The sequence below is a fragment of the Engystomops pustulosus genome, chromosome 8 (genome assembly GCF_040894005.1).
Source record: "Engystomops pustulosus chromosome 8, aEngPut4.maternal, whole genome shotgun sequence".
NCBI classification, from domain to species: Eukaryota; Metazoa; Chordata; class Amphibia; order Anura; family Leptodactylidae; genus Engystomops; species Engystomops pustulosus.
In genome coordinates, this window is record NC_092418.1 from 85,972,533 (window position 1) to 85,993,426 (window position 20,894).

At 44.1% G+C, this 20,894-nt stretch overlaps 1 protein-coding gene across 1 annotated transcript in view; it reads left to right on the top strand.

The window, feature by feature from the left end:
• Positions 1 to 20,894, top strand: part of CWC22 (CWC22 spliceosome associated protein homolog) — a 59,053-nt gene that overhangs the window by 16,183 nt on the left and 21,976 nt on the right. The window contains exons 8-13 of the mRNA XM_072121585.1: positions 354 to 489; positions 3,459 to 3,665; positions 4,419 to 4,481; positions 5,419 to 5,526; positions 10,131 to 10,212; positions 14,463 to 14,523. Of these exons, the coding sequence (XP_071977686.1) occupies positions 354 to 489; positions 3,459 to 3,665; positions 4,419 to 4,481; positions 5,419 to 5,526; positions 10,131 to 10,212; positions 14,463 to 14,523 (657 nt within the window). The remainder of the gene's footprint in view (positions 1 to 353; positions 490 to 3,458; positions 3,666 to 4,418; positions 4,482 to 5,418; positions 5,527 to 10,130; positions 10,213 to 14,462; positions 14,524 to 20,894) is intronic.

Consider the following 20,894-nt stretch of genomic DNA (forward strand, 5'->3'; position numbering starts at 1 on the left):
AATAGCTGTGATCCTGGTGCTGAGGACACAACCTGTTTGCACCAACTGCCTCATTAGCATACGGTTTAAAATGAGAATTTCTCAAACGGTTTAATGGACAGAACTAAGAAAAGTCATTTTGAAATTGCTGTGTCAGCAGCTTGATAATTAGCTTGAGCAGGTGGATGATTTTTTTTTAGAGAGCCTTGTCCCTTTATTCTATTTACAATTTGCTTTGTGGTCACACTTCCCGTTGAGTATTTATACCTTTTATATGAAGAGCGCTGTGTTTTCTGTGGCCACGATGTTTGCTGCTGAGAAGATGGTTTTGCATTAGTGAACACATTCCCTGTTATTGCTCTTCCCTGCTTCAGGCCCATGAGGTGCTGGCGCTGGAAATGCTGACACTGCTCTTGGAAAGACCTACAGATGACAGCGTTGAAGTTTCTATTGGTTTTTTAAAGGAATGCGGGCTTAAGCTAACGCAAGTAACACCCAGAGGTATAAATGGTAAGTGCTTGCTGTGTAGTCTCTTTGTGGGTACTTTACGTTCCTCATTAATTTTAATGTTGGGAAAGAGGCAAACGTTCTCCTGAACATGGCGCTGCTTTTCTGTGCTGGAGACGAGACCACTGCCAAAGACCACCTCCAGAGCCATACAGGCTAAAACACATTTGCATTGGATGCCTACTGATGTATATCATCCCTGCCATTTTAGTTTACACAAACACAGCTACCGGGGGACATGTATCTGGGCTTGTAGGCCATTTTTTTTTTTTTTGTGTACAAGCCCTTAAATAATCGCAGCAATTATTGCAGTTATTTTCCCCTTCACACCACCTCTGCACCACGCAGGCGTGGATGGCGTTCAAAAGTGGGCACGGCTAGTGGTTGCGAGTTCCCTTTAGCCTGCAAGTGTTTACCGGCAGGGCCTGGTGCAGAATTGTACAGCGGTGAATCCACTTGCTGGATAAATCGGGTGGTCGAAGCCTCCTGTTGTATCTGCTGCTGGAGGGGCTTCCATCATACACCAGCACTATGATCAATTCCCCCAATTGTGTTTATGCAATGTGTAACTTCTGTTTTTAGAATTTAGTTTTCTTGTGAAACATACTTTTTAGGAATTGGGTCGGTTAATATGAAACCAGGCGTGGTGGAACATTCAGAACAAGTCTTTCCAAACCTGCACCTCTTCTGCATGTTCTTCCACTCCTGGTTTCATAGTAAGATAACTTATGCAATTAATTGAAGATTTATCGGAGATGTGAACTGGACCTTAGCCTTAGAATTTTCCCTGGCTTATTCTGTAAGGCAGTTGTCCACAAGCGAGTGTGATGCGTGCAGCTCGCATTGTGTGCTTGCTTGGAATGTCCGTCCTGTTCAGTTCTGGTTGCTGAGTGTTTGGGCCGGACGTTCCAGCAAGCACACGATGCGAGTTGGATGTATGAAACTCACTGGGGGCAATAGGTCTTAGGGTGCTGTCACACGGTGCGTTTTTGTATACTTGCCGTGTGTTTGTATTTAATCAGTTTACCAGCTATTTACACTTCTAGAAATGAAGAAAACTGGTTCAAACCAGCCAAACGCATGGGAAACATACAAAAACGCATGCATTTTCAGTGTGTTGAAACGGTGGTCCAAGAACTCATCGTGTCACAGCACCTTAAGGGATTTCTTTTCAGCAATCACCTAATTTACGTCACAGATCAGACACGTAGGATCATATAATAGATAAATACCTCAACAGGAAACTCCATCCATATATCACTACTATGATGATAGGGAATGTATAAGCCTAGGGCACACTACCACTATTATTTCCACAGCATAACAGAAAATAAATGTGGAAGGTTTTCCATTCACCTTCTATTCCCCATAGGATTACATAAATTGAACCCTTCCATCGTGTTTGCATTACGTATAATGACACACATTACGCAGGTTTGAATTACGGAATGGCATGCCAGAAGGGGGGAAGGGGGTAGCGCTGGTGTGAACTTAGCCTAATTTACACCTTCTTCCTGCTCAGAGTGTCCAGAGAACTCCCCATGGACCTTAATGCCGGCTTCAGTCTGTTACTGCCTATGGCTGTTGTTAAACATATCACTAAATACTTTTGTAGCAGCTCCCATAATAATGTACTAAGTATGGCTGATAAAAATAAGCTACGTTAATACATTAGTAAAAAGTGACACCTTGCAGATGCATCATAGTCACCAGTTACTGTTTCTACAATACACCATTATTATTCACATTAGTATATTTGTATATATTAGTGTTAGTATACATGTACATGGTGCAGGTATTACTACAGAGGCTTCTGTGAGCACAGTGCACTTTAATTTAGTAAGTTCCCTTCAAGAGAACCGGTCATGCAAATTAACGCAACCAAAAGAAATACTTCATTAAAAACTATTATTAATAAGCATTGCCGTTATCCCTAAATGGTAAACTTGTATGCAACTCACCTGTTGGGAGTCCAATGTATCCCTGCACATTCATGAGTGAGTTGCATTGCTCTACCTCCTTGTTTGCTGATTGACAAGTGTTAGGCCGCATGCACACTGACCACTACGGCCGGGCGGTATACGTCCACCACTATGGAGAGGAGCAGGGGTGACCCCTCCCCTCTCCATTGAAATGCCCGGCGTACGGGCCATAACACGTGGAAAGATAGGACATGTCCTATCATTTTGCTATGTACGGAACGGTACAGTGCCGAATGTGTGAGGTATTGCTCCATTTGGCCATTGCCGTCCAAGCTACAAGCTTGCGCCAGTACATAAGTCCCCTTAAGGTCGTGAGAATGCGGCCTTACACAACTACTGCTGCGTGGAACATTAAGTTTTATCTCTGATACATCATTGGCCTCTTGTCATGTGAACTGGGTGACGTGATCTAAGATCCTTTTACATTTGCACAGTCTACCCCATGTATGTATCTGATCACATGAAATCACAGCAGTCGCCATGGAAAGGAGTAGACACATGCTGTAATTATCCTGTGATACTGCGATGTGATCAGATATATGCACTGTGTGCCGTTAAGAGGCTAAAGCACCTGTGATGTCACCCTGGTCACATGACATGCTGAGTTGGAATGTGAGGGAAACACTTTTTAGCTAAAAGAAGGATGTCAGTTAATGGAGTTCTATGGAAACCTGTCACTAGTTTTTTTATTTGTGAAAATGTGGTGACAGGTTCCTTTTTGAAGACCCACGTGCTGCTTGGAATTGCTTTGTTAGGTGAGATATTTTACCTATATCTCTACTAATAATCTTGAGTGCCTCACATTGAAATGAATGGAGTGTTTCCACGCAGAATTAATGTAACCGCCATTGATTGCTATACTATTAGCTGTACCTTCCACTTTCCAAATAGCTGGCAGGTTTGCTATATCCACCAAAAGCCATTGTACAAAGAGGGATAAGTCCAGTGTGAATATTCTCTTTGATAAGAGGTGTTATTATCCCCCTGCAGCTATATTTGAACGTCTTCGGAATATCCTTCACGAGTCGGAAATAGACAAACGTGTCCAGTATATGATTGAAGTCATGTTTGCAGTGCGAAAGGACGGCTTTAAAGATCACCCGGTTATCCCAGAAGGACTGGACCTGGTAGAGGAGGAAGATCAGTTTACCCATATGCTTCCACTGGAGGATAACTACAATCCAGAAGATGTCCTCAGTAAGTCTCAACCTTACACACATCACCCCACTGACGAGACTGTGAATGTGTAAATCAAGATCCTTCAGTCGTACAGAGAATTCTTATTCCTCAGCCGTTTATTCTTTTCCTGTATGATAACTTTCCCCGTCACAAATCCCTGGTGCTTTTCTGTGTATTCTCTCCATGCAGACTTCACAAGATAATGCAATAACAGCAGAATACTGCAATCATTCAATCTCTGACGCCTCCGGTGTATATGCAATGTGTCCTGTGACACGGAACTTCTGTTTCCATTCTTTCATTCTTTCTTTAAAAAAAAAAAAAAAAAAAAATTATCAGAAACGTTAGAAGAAAAATGTAGCTTTTAATTTACATTTTGCAAGTCAGATTTTTTTTTTAAAATTGCAGATTATTTTTATTTATGTTTTAAAAAAAAAACTATTCTATGAAAAGAAATACATAGTCACGTTTTTATATGTTTACCATTATACATAAAATACGGTATGTACATTGTACATTACTATCATATTACAATGTACAATACTATCATATAGCAATGTGCATTACTATCATACTACAACTCCTCCCATCCAAAGTAGCAGAGAGTAAAAGGGAAAAAATAGGGGTTCCTCGTGGTTTGTTCTATCATGTTGACACTAAAGATGATTATCAATTACCTTTATATTCTTCTTTCCCACACAACCTATGCCTTCTATGCATCTTAAAATCGTTAAAAAAATATAATAGTAATTTTAACTTTTTTTGTTTTAGATGTCTTCAAGATGGACCCCAATTTTCTTGAAAATGAAGAGAAGTATAAGACAATTAAAAAAGGTATGTAATATTGTTCTATTTAATACATAGACCATATAATATATATATATTATATTCGCATCTGCTGCTGGTCTGTCATCTGCAGATGATGTACAGGACATGTCTCGCTGTATTTTTTGCCCCAGCAGATGAGATTCATACACGTTTTTTTACAATGGAAATTCAAGGTGTATTTGTAATAAAGCTCCAGTATGATTTTGCTGTCATTGCTGAAACGTGTGTAATAACTCTGCAGCCGACACCAGCAACGCCATTAAATCTCTAGAGGGAATTAAATTATAAATATTAACTGTCAGTGAAGAAAAATTCTGTAAAAAACTGCAGTAACAGATTGGCAGCGATGTGCCTAAAATCTCCTTCCACAACTGTTGCACTTAAAAAGGGTATTCACCATGCCATGCCACTCTGCTCCATTCAGTTCTCTGCGCGTGGCCAAAGACTGCCGAGCACACTGCTCAGTTATCGCTGACTGATCCCATAGAACTGAATGGGACGGCACTCCACCCATTAGTCACAGGATCCCCAGTCTTTTAATTGCTGCTGGTCTTGCTGTCTTGATCGGTTGGACCCTGACAGAGTAGTATGTTATCCCAATATTGAATTGGTTGTGGGCCAACACCCAGCCCCCACACATATCAACTGTTTTAAATGTTAGGAACCGAATATGTAGCAGACTTCTCCGTTCTATTTGGAGTCGTTGAACAAAGTCATTGCAGCCTAGCTCTTTTATGATCGGGAGCTGATCTGCAGTAACCTGTTCTGACCACTACACAGAGAATGGAGCTGTCTTCTGTGAACAGCAAATTGTTGTATTTTATATTGAGGACCTATATTTTTATATACTTAGCCTCATTTTTTTTAGAATTTGTTCTTGTTTAGTTGGCGATGGCTTTTGCATAATTTATAGATCGGTCTCCTGTTATTCTCCAAATTTCAGATATTCTGGATGAAGGCGACAGTGATTCTGATGGTGAAGAAGGGGGAAGTAGTGATGACAGCGAAAATGAGGAGGATGATGAGAATGCAGAGGAGGCCGGGGAGGAAGGTTGGTGCTTTCAGCTAAAGTTAATACTTTTGTATCCTGAATATTGTGTTCGAGCTGTCGCCATATTTGAACTATACCCCCATCCTTATCCCAGATTATCCGTCTTTTATCCAATATGATCGCTATTGTGCACTCCTGAATGAGGGATGCTTCTGTGCATCCGTTATTGTAGACAATGCAGATGAGAATTAATTGGCTCTTTTATCCTTCCTGAACATCGGGCGGTGTAATAGCAGTCCTATAGAGATGGTACTAAGTGGGGGAGCAGTGCTCTGTAACATGACTTAACCAGCATGTGACCCCGAAATGTCTGCTGCAGGGTGAACCTCCTATGTGGACTGCTTTTTACTGTATTATTTATGATGAACGGCTGGAGGTTTTCAACCCATGCACAATTTTACTTTATAAAGATAATTACAGGATTTAAACTTCCTCCTACACGTTCATCGTACATCGCATACAGTGTGGGCTTGTGGAAGGAAATAATACAAAGGTGAAGTTCAGATTTGTGTGGACGAGAACAAGCCTTGGCGAAATGAAACCTCACAGAAGTTTGTGCTTCTAAATAGCTTAAGCTCTTTGCTTGCTGTCAGTGAATAGAAGCTCACAATTGATACTGACCCTGTGTTACCTGCAGGCATGTGGAGTGTGAGGGTAGCAAGGGGTGACACAAGAGCTTACAGTCTATGAGGATAAGGGGGTGACAACAGAGCTTACAGTCTATGAGGATGAGGGGTGACACAAAAGGTATAATAGCTTGTATAATGGTCCGGCCATTATAGGGAACAGAATAAAATAATTGAATAAATCAAAATGCTACTTGAACCAGCCGTCAGCGGCCATCTTATATACAAAGTGAAAGGGACTGCACTGCTATATATCTGGTGTTTGTCACATAACACGGGAAGAGGACATAGGATGGGTTAGTAAAGAGAAACTTGAAATGCAGTGTATGCAGTTAGCGAGTGTTATAGGCTGCTTAAAGAGATGGGTTTTAAGAGCACGTTTGAAACATAGAGGTTGGGTATTAGTCTGATAGTCCGGGGAAGTGAAGGTGCAGTTTTGGAGAAGTCCTGGAGACGTGCGGCGAAAGGTTTTGAAATAAGTTAGAGGTTATCGAACTTGGCCTAAAGGGGAGATTTCCTTCGCTAGAAGAGCAGGCGGCTGATTCTGTCTTGTTGCTCCAGAGAGCGAATATTTGTCTCTTTCCATTCCTTTCTTTTCATGCTTTTCTCAGAAGCCTTTAAGATGGGGGCTGGATAACCTTCTTCCGCAAAGTGAGACCCTGTGTATATGCAATGGCTGTCCCAGATGGAAATCCCCCTACCTGCACACATTGTGGATTCTGTGTGGATTTTATGCTCTGATTTTGGTGCAAAAAATCCACAGCACAATATGGTAGCATTAAAGTGAACGTGATTGGGGAAAAATTATGTAGACGATGCATTTTTTTCACATGTTCTGCATTGAGGTCGGGAGGATATCATCTTTGGAACCTCATTGAATGAAGCCACAATTTGTACTTTGTATTTTTTTTTTTGTTAAGACTTTTGAAACGTTAACTTGTTAAAATTAATTTTAACAAAAACAATTTTTTTTCCCCCATCATTTTTTTTTTAAAAAGCAGTAAAATTGTGTCTTTTGCAGCTTTGTCTGCTTTCTACCTAATAGCTGATAGTCTGGAGGGTGGCTCAAGTCAAGCGCTCTTATCTCCTGAAACGTGACGCCAAGAAGCACTATTCCGGTGTCCTATTAAATAAGGATAATCTCCCCTTTAATAGACCATGGTTGTCTATCTAGGTGCTACAGAACCAGAGATCTCGAATGGTAAAGTTAGGTTCAGAAATGAAAAGTTGTATGGAGAAATCCTCTTTTTTCCCCAGAAACTTTGATAGCGGATGTTTCCGGTACTATGGGAGCTAGAGAACACAATCCTGATATTTAAAAGTGGAGCTTCTCCTTTTTAAAATGGCACCAGAATTGTATTTTTGGGTGCCACGGTTCAGAAGATTAAAACCATTTGTAGATGGTCACTTCCATGACTTCTATAAACGCGCAATCTGTACGGGGTATGTGTGAATAGAACGTATATAGTCGTATGGGTGCCCTGACGGGGTTAAAGACCTTGTGCAGTTAAGATCTGTCTACGAAGGGCTATGGCTTCTCTTTAAGGACACAGAATAATTAGCTATTCAGATTTTTGGCCTTTTTTAGTTTATCTGTCAACAGTTTGGTTATTTGCAGAAGGATTAATATCCAGAATGTTCCCCGGATGATTCCATTCCGTACATAAATTTAAATACATTATTGGGATTCATGGCGCATTTTTATCGTGGAAAAAACAGGATTAAAAGTGTAGTAGACGTAAGCAGAATCATTTAAAGTAGTTCTGGTGAGGTAGCAACCCAATACAAATGAATAGTCTGCTAGGGATTGATGAAATGGATGTCTGGCAGGTCTGGGTGGGTGTAAGACATGTGGCACAGGGAATGCCCGTGTGATGCAGACTGGCACCGGGAGTATTAGAAGATAAATTAGGACAGGAGCTGAGGTAATGTGGAAGAAAGATGAGCTCACCGCACAAATCTGTCTGCCTCAACTTTGTCAACTTAGTTTTTCCGGCCACGGTTATGTCTAGCTGCGCTGCGGCTGTTTGTTCAGGTTTGCCCCGTCTAGCACCTCGTATTATACTGAACCCCCCCCCCCGTACAGGCATAACACCTGATACACCGCCCTATAATCCACTCCAAATGTACGATAGTCACAGAATGGACCAAACGCGTCATCCGGCATGAGCCGCTACATTACACACAAGGGGGAAATGCTGGGTGGGGTTCAGCACTTTACAGGGGGTCGTAAAGGATTAGGAAAACAAGGCTAATTCCTACATAAAAAGCAGCGGCACGCCCCACACGTCTTGTGTAAAACACAGCCTGCCTCTAGTTACTGAAAATTGTGATGTTCTCCATGATATAACTATTCCCATGATGTTCATCTGTTATTCCTCCTGGAAATGGGTGGGTACAATGACAACTGGGTGTGGCTACAATGTCGTATTGATGTGGACTGTGCCACATCGTGTAGAGACCCATTGGGAAAAGGGAAATAAAAACTCCCAGCTGGTAATTTATCAACTTTTAGGATGAGTGACACAGAAACGGCACAATGTGGGGTTTGAGGTGACCTATGCTATGTATCCTACATCCAGGACACTTACTTGTATATCCAAGCACTGTGACTGTGGTAATTTATGGCCGCCTTTCTTCTAAAATAAAAAATTATATTATGCTAATGAACAAGAGGGGCTCCTAGACACGTTACCAGAGCCCCTCTGTGCTTTAACTTTGGAAACTATTAGACTGTTTCCCCCCTCTGCTCCTGCATCTCTCCCTCCCTCTGCCTGATGAAGTGTCATTGCAGCAGGAAGTTTCGGCACACAGTGGGACAGGGAAGTGCGGATGAGCTCTGGTAACGCCCCTAGAGCCCTTCAGGCTCATTGGCATATTTGTAAAAGTTGATTTTAGAAGGAAGGAGCCCATGTATAACAAATATAAGATTGCCACAGTCACGGTGTCTGGATCTATGACTTCGTGTCCCTGGTTTATCAGGATGGATTTCAAAGGGGTTGAGGGGTTGGCCACTTAACCTCATGTTTTTTGTTACGTGTGGGACAGGGTATTAGGTAATTTACACACATAGATGGAGATATCTATATCTCTAGTTCTATTCTGCTTTCTTGATATGTAAAGTGAAGCCTTCTGTCTTTTACCTCATCAGCCGGAGATCGCTGACCATATAATGGCCGCAGATGGGGGGTCATGTGATCTCTGACTGGCGATTCATGGATGGACAAAGATCATATGACTCTCCATCTGCGGCCATTTTATGGACAGGAATGTCTGGCTGGTGAGGTAAAATGCAGGTAATTTCACATCACTTAATAAGAAAACAGTGCGCCCCCTCTGGCAGGATCTGTTCTTAAAGCTTCTTATGCCCTTGTTTTTAAGGAAAAATGGCCTTAGCATTATGCAAATGACCCTGAGGGGCTCCAGGCTCCATTAACACCAGAGCCTTTGTAGGTAGTTTACATAATTTTAAGAGTTTTTTGTTGGCAATACCCCTGTAGGGCGGGGTACACATCAGTAGGCTAGTGTGCTTGGTTTACAATACTTTATCCTGTAAGAGCTCAGATTATTGTGCAATGACTGCGCTACCGACACATGACCATGAACTGCTTTCAATTCTACTGGAAGAATGACAGCAAGCAGAGATCTTGAAAGCCTCTAGAAATTGATACAGAAAGAATATTGGAAATCTGTATAACTTTCCATTATACAGTGACTTTTATTTGGTAAAGCTGGACAACCCCTTTAAATATGAGCTGTCTTCTGACGCGTCCCCTGTTTGTCTAAGGCAGCATATACTGGCAGACACCGTGCCGGCAGTTCTGTAAGATGGTATCTCCGTGCAGGCTCCATGTTTGCCTTGATGACTAGACATGATAAGCTGTACAGTATTTTAATTTGTGGCTTCTGCAAAACAAAACAACAATTTGATTTCCTTATTACGTTATTTTAATAACATTTTGGTGCGGTATTTTTCAGGAGATAAAGTAACCATTCATGACAAAACCGAGATCAACCTGGTATCCTTCCGCCGCACTATTTATCTCGCCATCCAGTCAAGGTAAGACCAAGTGTTTTCATGCCTGTCATTTATTTCTAAGCATAAATTCCTTTATGGGTTAAATTGCCAACTCCTTCATAGTCACGTGGTGAAACGCTATCCGCCCGGCTCTTACTGCTGTTTGATTATTTCTCCCGGCACCTTGTTGTCCTTCTATGAGAAACACGTTGCGAATAGCTGACATCTAGGCACCTCGGGCGCTCTCTCTCTACCGACGCATTCGCTTGCTGACAAATCTGAACGCTGGTGTCTGCCGACATAAACTGCGTAAATATGACAAAATTGACAGTTCTGTGCTGGAATAGGAGCCTGTGAGTAGCTGATGTTTAGGTATGAAGAGTAAATCTACTCCACGTATGGTTAAAGGGGTTTTCCCACAAATTCCTTTTATGATTGTTGCAGATCCTTCAAGAACTGAGGTCTTTGGAGCCCCCCATGTGAAAGGAGCAGTAATTAACATCAATGTCCACCGCTCCATTCTCTTCTCTGGGTCTGCCATATAGGCGATAGCAGTAGACCCTCCCAGTGTCCAGACATCTTAGTTTCTCTGTCCTATAGCACCTGTGTATGTGGGGTCTTCCCATGATTGGGTGGGTTTTCTCCCATGCATTAGGGACATGCTGGTGGGGAATCTGGATAATGAGTGATGACATTGTCTTTGCAGTACTATTTTTTATTACATATATATGTATATGCACAAATGACAATAATATATTTGTATAATACATTCGATTTCGCCCCACCCTGTGCCTTCCTATATTGTGTGATGGGCGGCAGTAATCAAGAGGTTAAAGTAGCAGATCCAAATGTTTGTTCTTGGCATACTTGGTTTCATAAATGATATTTATCCATCACTATGACAATTGCAGGTACGGTTTAATAGACGGTGTAATAAAAGAAATCTGTCATCAAAATCCATCATGATAAACCAGGGACACTAAGTCATAGATCCAGACACTGTGACTGTGGTAATCTTTTTGTTATTGATGGTCTCCATCCTTCTAAAATCTACTATTAAAATTATACTTACAAGCCTTGAGGGCTCCTGGGGGTGTTGCCAGAGCTCCTCTGTGCTCTATTTTTACAGGCTGTTACACTGTGCAGGCGCACAGCTTCCCCTTCTGCTATGTGCTGTAAATCCCTCTACTGATTATGTCAGGCAGAGCGAGGGGAAGTGCTGAGGGAGCAGGGAGGACAGTGTAACAGCCTCTGAAGTCAGAATTGTTTTTATAAGTAAGGAGGCCATGGATAACAAATATAAGAAGATTCCCAAAGTCACTGTGCATGGATCTATAGAGTAAGTGTCCATGGTTTATCATGCTACCATTCCTTTAAAGAGGATATTTCACGACCTCCATCAATTCCGTGCACCCTTTATGAAGTGCCTCTGTTATTACCGGCTTGGATTACATTTCAAGCCCCCACCATTCCCCAGTAATCAATGATGTTAGTTTTGAATTTTTACTGTCAAGTGGGCGGAGTCAAGTTATCTATTCCTCTCCAGTCCTCCTACTTGACAGTGGGGAGTGTAATTTCCATATTGGGCTTGGAAACATCGCTGAAACCATGCTCCTTATTGACAGCTTTCCCAGGAAAAGTGGGGCCTGTGAAAATGTTTTTTTTATCTGTGCCTGAATTGGTGGAAAACAGGATGTAAAAGAGGTGTCAAAGGGGAGTAAAGGTTATTATTGTTTCCAGACGGTAATAATTGCAAACCCCCTCCATCTGCTGGAAGGCACCAGGACACGGGGGGGGGGGGGTGGCACAGGCAGTACCAAGTCCTGCTGCCCATGTGACCGTACAACATGGGTGACCCTATTCGGGGTCCTTCACTTACGTTGGTGATATTGGACAACCCCTGTAAGACTTCATCTCATGGTTCTATGCAGGTCACATCAACCAAAATTATACCAGGTGTATTTAGTTTACTTTCCTGCTGTCACAGTGCAAAAGAAACTACACGGAGAAGTGAATCAAAGCCATTCACAGATGTGTGATGTCTGTATTGCACAGCTGTCAATTTTATAGCATCAAACCCACCGCAATTACTAAGCAGACTTTAGGCATAAAACGGCATAAAAAGAGAGTGGCGCCTCCCTTGTCCTTTTGGCCATGTCTGGTACTGCATCTCTGCCCCATTCACATACTCATAATTGAAATAAATTGTCTACAGACCACTAACATTACTGCCCAAACTTTTTAAACCGCACAACATCACGTGTCTCATTGTTTTGGCACTAATGACGCATTGCAAATATTCTAATTATTTACAAATTTACAATCCATTAACCCTTTATACAGTACTGGCTCTGCTACCTGTGTCATCTTGTTCTGACTAATTTTACCTGCTGCTAATCCTATGGTAATGTGGTTATTTCTTCCTCCTTGGCCCATCTATTTTTCCTATTTATTCTCCAGCCATGCAGGAGGGGGGGGGGGAGTAGTAAGAAACAAAATAATGTCTGGCTTTTCAAATATGTGCGATCGGCAAAAAAATCCCGGATCAAAATAATGCTGGTGTAATGGCTTTCTGTGACCGTAAAATGTACTTCTACCTACAGATGCTTAATGGAGCCGACCCGTTCCCATAACTCTGCTGCTTTTCTGCAATAAATGGATCCGATTTCATTTGAAAATCCCCTAATGATATAACAGCCCCGGCTTTCCTGGGAGGCAATTTTCAGATTTTGCCAAATGTGTTTGATAGTAATGTTAAGTTTCCCTGCTGTACTTATCACCTCCCTGCCAGCGCTACACACTGATCCATGGCCTTTCATTATGCAGAAAGCAAGTCTTAAACTTTTCTGACATTATATCCCCCCCTCCTTCCTCATGAAAATGTAAGGAAGGTTTTCTTAAATACTACAGAGGCTTAAAAAGGTGCAATTTGAAGCTCGATGTGATTGCAATTTTCTAAGCACATTAGGAATGGCTGTTCGTAGAGTTGCAGAGCAAGCTAACCGGACCATATACAACGCTTAAAGGGGAATTGTCACAGTACATTCAGTCCTATCTGCAGGCAGAATGTTATAGAGCAGGAGGAGCTGAGCAGATTGTACAGCATATCATATCTGCAGGTAGAATGTTATAGAGAAGGAGGAGCTGAGCAGATTGTACAGAGTATCATATCTGCAGGCAGAATGTTATAGAGCAGGAGGAGCTGAGCAGATTGTACAGTGTATCATATCTGCAGGTAGAATGTTATAGAGCAGGGGTAGCTGAGCATATTGTACAGAGTATCATATCTTCAGGCATAATGTTATAGAGCAGGGGTAGCTGAGCATATTGTGCAGCATATCATATCTGCAGGCAGAATGTTATAGAGCAGGAGGAGCTGAGCAGAATAATAGTTTTATTGCTAAAGTTTTGGTATGTACCTGTTTAATCTAGACTTCAGGAGTTCAATGGATAGACCTACTTGACTTTGTGGTTGACCTATCATTATAAGTAAAACACTCATACATTGAAGGCTGTGAGTCAATAAATACTGCGCCCTCAACTCCTAAATATGGTGATGCAGGGATTAAATTGAGTAAAGTAAATCTCTCTCTATTAATCTGCTCAATTCCTCTTGCTCTATAACATGCTACTTACAGCGGGGACACTATGTAAAATCTGTTCATCTCCTCCTACTCTATAACATGCTGCCTGCAGATGGGACACTAAGTTAAATCTGCTCACCTCCTGCTATTTTGTAACATGCAACCTGCAGAGAGGACACCATGTACAATTTGCTCAGTACCTCCTGCTCTATATCATGCTGCCTGCATATAGAACCATAACTACCATCTGTTGAGCTCCTCCTAATGCCTGTACATCAAACAGCCTTTTATTTGAATACAACTGTTTTAATGCAAAGCTCCTCATAAATAATCAAATTCTGTCTGTCTACAGCCATCACTAGGATCTCATGATGTAGTGAGCTCCTGAGCTCCCTCTAGTGGTCGCTGCAGTCAGGATTTTATTCATGTGAGGATGTGAAGCTCTGAAGAAGAGAATGGAGTTCACACTGTTAGAAAAATGTCTTCATGTTCTCTTATTCCTTTCTATCTTCCCTCGCTGCTCTGAGTAACTTTATAATGTACTCCTTGTTCCTCAGTGCTCTCCTGCAGCGCATCACTCAGTGGAGATGTCTTATATACTGATCACAGACAAAGAACTGATGTGTCGCGCTGACCAACATGTCTTATGTGCTTTTCCGTTTTACAGTATAATCAATAACTCCTCTTCTTCTATTTTTCGTTTTTCAGTTTGGATTTTGAGGAATGTGCTCACAAGCTAATAAAGATGGACTTCCCAGACAGTCAGACGGTAAGTCTTGTAAATGTACATCTTCACAAGTCGCTTTCACATGGTCTATAGTCTGTGCTTGTCATCTCCAGAACCAGCCATTTGGATGTTTGGTACCTGGTCATCGTCAATAGCTTTGCAACAAATTGCCCAAGTTGTGTGTAAAAAGACCTTATCTTATTCCGACAAGGTCCTGATATGTATATCCATGTGGTCTGCAGCAATAAATTTCACTATACAGTGTGTGTATGTATAATATAGATAGATAGACATATACTTAGAGATGATTCCGCATTGCTGAATGGTGTATGAGAGCTTTCTATAGTTTTCTACATAAAGGAGGCCACGGATAGCTAATATAAGAATATTACCACAGTCTCGGTGCCTGCATCTATGTGTAAGTGTCCCTGACTTGCAATGCTTGCTTTTGATGGTCGATGTCTGTATGTTCTCGTGTATAAGCCGAATTTTTCAGCAAATTTGTATACCGTATTTTCCGGATGATGAGGCGCACCGGACTATAAGGCGCATTATGAATAAAGGCCGGCTACGTGCATATAGTTGCATATATAAGGCGCATCGGACTATAAGGCGCAGGGTTAGAAGGAGGTCCGGGGGGCGTGGTTTGGATGCCGAGCGGAGAGGTCGCAACCAGTGCTGTTAAATCGACTCTCCACAGACCCGGCAACTGTCAGCACCCTGAATAGCCGTGGAGCAGAGGTGAGCAGTCACACAGGGAGATGGTTAGAAGACATGGGGTAAATCATTACGGGGGTTCTGCTGCATGGGGCATATGAATACTGGGGTTGGGGAGGCTGCTACATGGGGTATATCATTACTGGGGGTGGGGGAGGCTGCTACATGAGGTATATTGTTACTAAGGGTGGGGGAGGCTGCTACGTGGGTCATATCATTCCTGGGGGTGGGGAAGGCTGCTACGTGGGTCATATCATTCCTGGGGGTGGGGGAGGCTGCTACGTGGGGCATATCATTACTGGGGGTGGGGGAGGCTGCTACGTGGGGCATATCATTCCTGGGGGTGGGGGAGGCTGCTACGTGGGGCATATCATTCCTGGGGGTGGGGGAGGCTGCTACGTGGGGCATATCATTACTGGGGGTGGGGGAGGCTGCTACATGAGGTATATTGTTACTAAGGGTGGGGGAGGCTGCTACGTGGGTCATATCATTCCTGGGGGTGGGGGAGGCTGCTACGTGGGTCATATCATTCCTGGGGGTGGGGGAGGCTGCTACGTGGGTCATATCATTCCTGGGGGTGGGGGAGGCTGCTACGTGGGGCATATCATTACTGGGGGTGGGGGAGGCTGCTACATGAGGTATATTGTTGCTAAGGGTGGGGGAGGCTGCTACGTGGGTCATATCATTCCTGGGGGTGGGGGAGGCTGCTACGTGGGTCATATCATTCCTGGGGGTGGGGGAGGCTGCTACATGGGGCATATCATTACTGGGGGTGGGGGAGGCTGCTACATGACGTATATTGTTACTAAGGGTGGGGGAGGCTGCTACGTGGGTCATATCATTCCTGGGGGTGGGGGAGGCTGCTACGTGGGTCATATCATTCCTGGGGGTGGGGGAGGCTGCTACATGAGGTATATTGTTACTAAGGGTGGGGGAGGCTGCTACGTGGGTCATATCATTCCTGGGGGTGGGGGAGGCTGCTACGTGGGTCATATCATTCATGGGGGTGGGGGAGGCTGCTACATGGGGTATATCATTACTGGGGGTGGGGGAGGCTGCTACATGGGGCATATCATTACTGGGGAAAGAGGGGGGCTGCTACATGGGGTATATCATTACTGGGGGGGCTGCTACATGGGGTATATCATTACTGGGGGTGGGGGAGGCTGCTACATGGGGTATATCATTACTGGGGGTGGGGGAGGCTGCTACATGGGGCATATCATTACTGGGGAGAGAGGGGGGCTGCTACATGGGGTATATCATTACTGGGGGGGCTGCTACATGGGGTATATCATTACTGGGGGTGGGGGAGGCTGCTACATGGGGCATATCATTACTGGGGGTGGATGCAACATGGGGCATTTTACTCGAGTATATATGATACGGTAATTATCTGTGGATACAAACAAGTTTTGAAGTCCACAGCGGCAGACCCTGTAGAATTCTCCTTTCCATGTCATGTCAGATGGATTAACCACGTAATAAGGTGTTAATTATAGTGTAATATTTATGACCCGCTGCGTTTTCCATTTCTGCACTTCTCTGTTTTCCTCCTTAGCATCTATCATGTAACTTGGCAGATTATCCCACAGGAAAGTCTCATCGAGGCCTCCAAACACTGTGATTTATAGCTCTTTGCTTTTCAGCGTTTGCATGTGATGAAGGCGGCTTGTAGGCTCTGCTGGTCATTGCTCCGTCCTCTCTCTACCTATCCTAGCACTGAATGCTGGCAAGTAAGCTAAAGATATAGTTGCCCACGCAGCAGTTTCTCTCGGTTGCCAACATAAACTGGCTTGTAGAATTATATACCGTATTTTTCGGCCTATAAGGCGCACCAAAAATCCTTTAATTTTCTCAGAAATCAAAGGTGCGCCTTATAGGCCAGTGCGCCTTATATATGAACTTATACAGAAATGTATTACAGACAAGATGTACTGTACATTTACCCATGTTTAATAGCTCCATCCCCAGAAAATTCCTGCACCTTCCCACACAGTGTACAGGGTCCCTAGCTCCTGAAGTGCCCTGGCACCACAACTAACATTGTGCCCATTCTGCCCTCCCCTAGCACAGAGAGACCAGAGCCGCCATAGTGCCGACCACGAGGCAATCATCATCATCATCATCAGTAAACAATCCCCCATACCTGACAGCCCTGTAACAGGGGAAAGAGAAGGAGCTACAGGGAACCCCACAGGAATAACACCCTGGCTGAGGAGGGGCAGAGGGAGACCGCTTAGCCCCTGCTGCATCACCCTGCATTAACCCACAGCAGCCCATACCTCTGAGATCGGAGCTCTCTGACACGCTGAAGACAAGTTTCCCGGGAAGTGCAACTGGCTTGAACTGTGCACAGGTCTGCCACCTGCTGGTCATTTTTAGGTACTGCATTTGATCCTGCGCCTTATACTCCAGTGCGCCTTATATATGAACCTAGATGTCTTAGCAGGCATTTATTAGAGGTGCGCCTTATACTCCGGTGCGCCTTATAGGCCGAAAAATACGGTAGTTGTTTAGTATTCCCCAATCCTTCTCTTCAGATTAGTTATGTGATCTCGGAGAATCAAGCTCCCTCCCTATATGTCATGGAAGCTTAGGCTGTGCCATAGGGGGAACACAAACCCCTTCTACTGCTAATGATTAGAGGGGCTTCTGTCACAGTCATAATTTAGAAGATGAGAGCTTAGCCTCTTGAATGTATTTTTATGGTCTTATTAATTATTAGGAGGCTATAGAGAGAATAATACAATGTGGTGGCATCACGCTGAGATGTTCTACTTTCTAGCTGCCCATGTTTTGCTGTGCTGAGAGGCCATGGTTTTGATAATGGACATGGAGGTAAAGAAATCCCACAGATCCCGCAGAAAAATCTGTGTCTCCTACTCCTTTTACGCATGAATCTGTTAAGCCTTCTGTACAGGGGCTTAATATATTTGTGAGGAGGGAGGTGAGTGCTCCAGCCAGTTATCTTACAGCCACACATAGGACAGAATGGAGGAAGACAAGGGACATGGCTGAGCTCCTGGTGCTTAGAGGGAGAAGTTGTACATTCACTACAGGTTATGACAGTGATGGCGAACCTATGACACGCGTGTCAGCACTGACATGCGTAGTCATTTTTGTTGACATGCGGCCGCCCCCCTCCCTGTGTAATGTGCTGCCCCAGTGTAATGTGCTACCCCTATGTTAATGTCCCGCCCCCGTCCTTGTGTTTCTGTCCCTGTGCAATGTGCTCCCCCTGTGTTAATGTCCCTGTATAATGTGCTGCCCCTGTGTTAATGTCCCGCCCCCGTCCCTGTGTTTCTGCCCTCTGCTTACCTGTCCGGCGCCGCGTTGGTCCGCCCACCTTCTGCAACTCTTCCGGCTCCTACAGGCTGCAATGCGCGCTGCTCGTCACGTGACTGAGGCGACCTGACGTCAGGTCCCGTCAGTCACGTGACCCGAGGCGCCGAGCCGCCTGCAGTAAAGCTACAGGGAAGAAGACATCACTGGGTAAGTATGTAAGTTTATTATTATATTATATTTAAAGGGAGGGTGCTAGGGGTAATTTAGTAGTAAAGGGAGGGTGCTAGGGGTATTTTAGTAGTAAAGGGAGGCTGCTAGGGGTATTTTAGTAGTAAAGGGAGGTCGCTAGGGGTATTGTAGTAGTAAAGGGAGGGTGCTAGGGGTATTGTAGTAGTAAAGGGAGGGTGCTAGGGGTATTGTAGTAGTAAAGGGAGGGTGCTAGGGGGTATTTTAGTAGTAAAGGGAGGCCGCTAGGGGTATTTTAGTAGTAAAGGGAGGCCGCTAGGGGGTATTTTAGTAGTAAAGGGAGGCCGCTAGGGGGTATTTTAGTAGTAAAGGGAGGCCGCTAGGGGGTATTTTAGTAGTAAAGGGAGGCCGCTAGGGGTATTTTAGTAGTAAAGGGAGGCCGCTAGGGGTATTTTAGTAGTAAAGGGAGGCCGCTAGGGGTATTTTAGTAGTAAAGGGAGGCCGCTAGGGGTATTTTAGTAGTAAAGGGAGGCCGCTAGGGGTATTTTAGTAGTAAAGGGAGGCCGCTAGGGGTATTTTAGTAGTAAAGGGAGGCCGCTAGGGGTATTTTAGTAGTAAAGGGAGGCCGCTAGGGGTATTTTAGTAGTAAAGGGAGGCCGCTAGGGGTATTTTAGTAGTAAAGGGAGGCCGCTAGGGGTATTTTAGTAGTAAAGGGAGGCCGCTAGGGGTATTTTAGTAGTAAAGGGAGGCCGCTAGGGGTATTTTAGTAGTAAAGGGAGGCCGCTAGGGGTATTTTAGTAGTAAAGGGAGGCCGCTAGGGGTATTTTAGTAGTAAAGGGAGGCCGCTAGGGGTATTTTAGTAGTAAAGGGAGGCCGCTAGGGGTATTTTAGTAGTAAAGGGAGGCCGCTAGGGGTATTTTAGTAGTAAAGGGAGGCCGCTAGGGGTATTTTAGTAGTAAAGGGAGGCCGCTAGGGGTATTTTAGTAGTAAAGGGAGGCCGCTAGGGGTATTTTAGTAGTAAAGGGAGGCCGCTAGGGGTATTTTAGTAGTAAAGGGAGGCCGCTAGGGGTATTTTAGTAGTAAAGGGAGGCCGCTAGGGGTATTTTAGTAGTAAAGGGAGGCCGCTAGGGGTATTTTAGTAGTAAAGGGAGGCCGCTAGGGGTATTTTAGTAGTAAAGGGAGGCCGCTAGGGGTATTTTAGTAGTAAAGGGAGGCCGCTAGGGGTATTTTAGTAGTAAAGGGAGGCCGCTAGGGGTATTTTAGTAGTAAAGGGAGGCCGCTAGGGGTATTTTAGTAGTAAAGGGAGGCCGCTAGGGGTATTTTAGTAGTAAAGGGAGGCCGCTAGGGGTATTTTAGTAGTAAAGGGAGGCCGCTAGGGGTATTTTAGTAGTAAAGGGAGGCCGCTAGGGGTATTTTAGTAGTAAAGGGAGGCCGCTAGGGGTATTTTAGTAGTAAAGGGAGGCCGCTAGGGGTATTTTAGTAGTAAAGGGAGGCCGCTAGGGGTATTTTAGTAGTAAAGGGAGGCCGCTAGGGGTATTTTAGTAGTAAAGGGAGGCCGCTAGGGGTATTTTAGTAGTAAAGGGAGGCCGCTAGGGGTATTTTAGTAGTAAAGGGAGGCCGCTAGGGGTATTTTAGTAGTAAAGGGAGGCCGCTAGGGGTATTTTAGTAGTAAAGGGAGGCCGCTAGGGGTATTTTAGTAGTAAAGGGAGGCCGCTAGGGGTATTTTAGTAGTACGGGGAGGCCGCTGCTGGACATGTTATTACAAAATTAGGTTTTTCTTAAAGGTGACACAGCACCCGAGTTATGCTCGTTTTTTTGGAGAATTTTGACACCCCTAGTTTAAAAGGTTGCCCATCACTGGGTTATGACCTAGTCATAGGATAACAGACCTGTGGGGGTCTCACTGGTGGTGGGGGATCTTGAGTATTGAGGGCAATTGTAACTCAAGTGCCCTTCTGCTCTTTTCATCTGTATGGCACTGCAGGAAATCGAGAAACTCTGTATCCGGCCACTTCCATCACTGCCTATAACAGTCTTGCTTAACCTAAAACCTATCAATTGGGTATACAACAGACCCCTGTTCTATTGATCTATGGGGTCCATGGACTGCTGAAATCCCCATTGACCCTATCCTGTGGATAGAGGAAAACCCTTAATGTGTTAGTAAAGATTAGCCAAAATTCGAATCGGGGGGTGGGGGGGTGGGTAGGAAATAAAGGGAG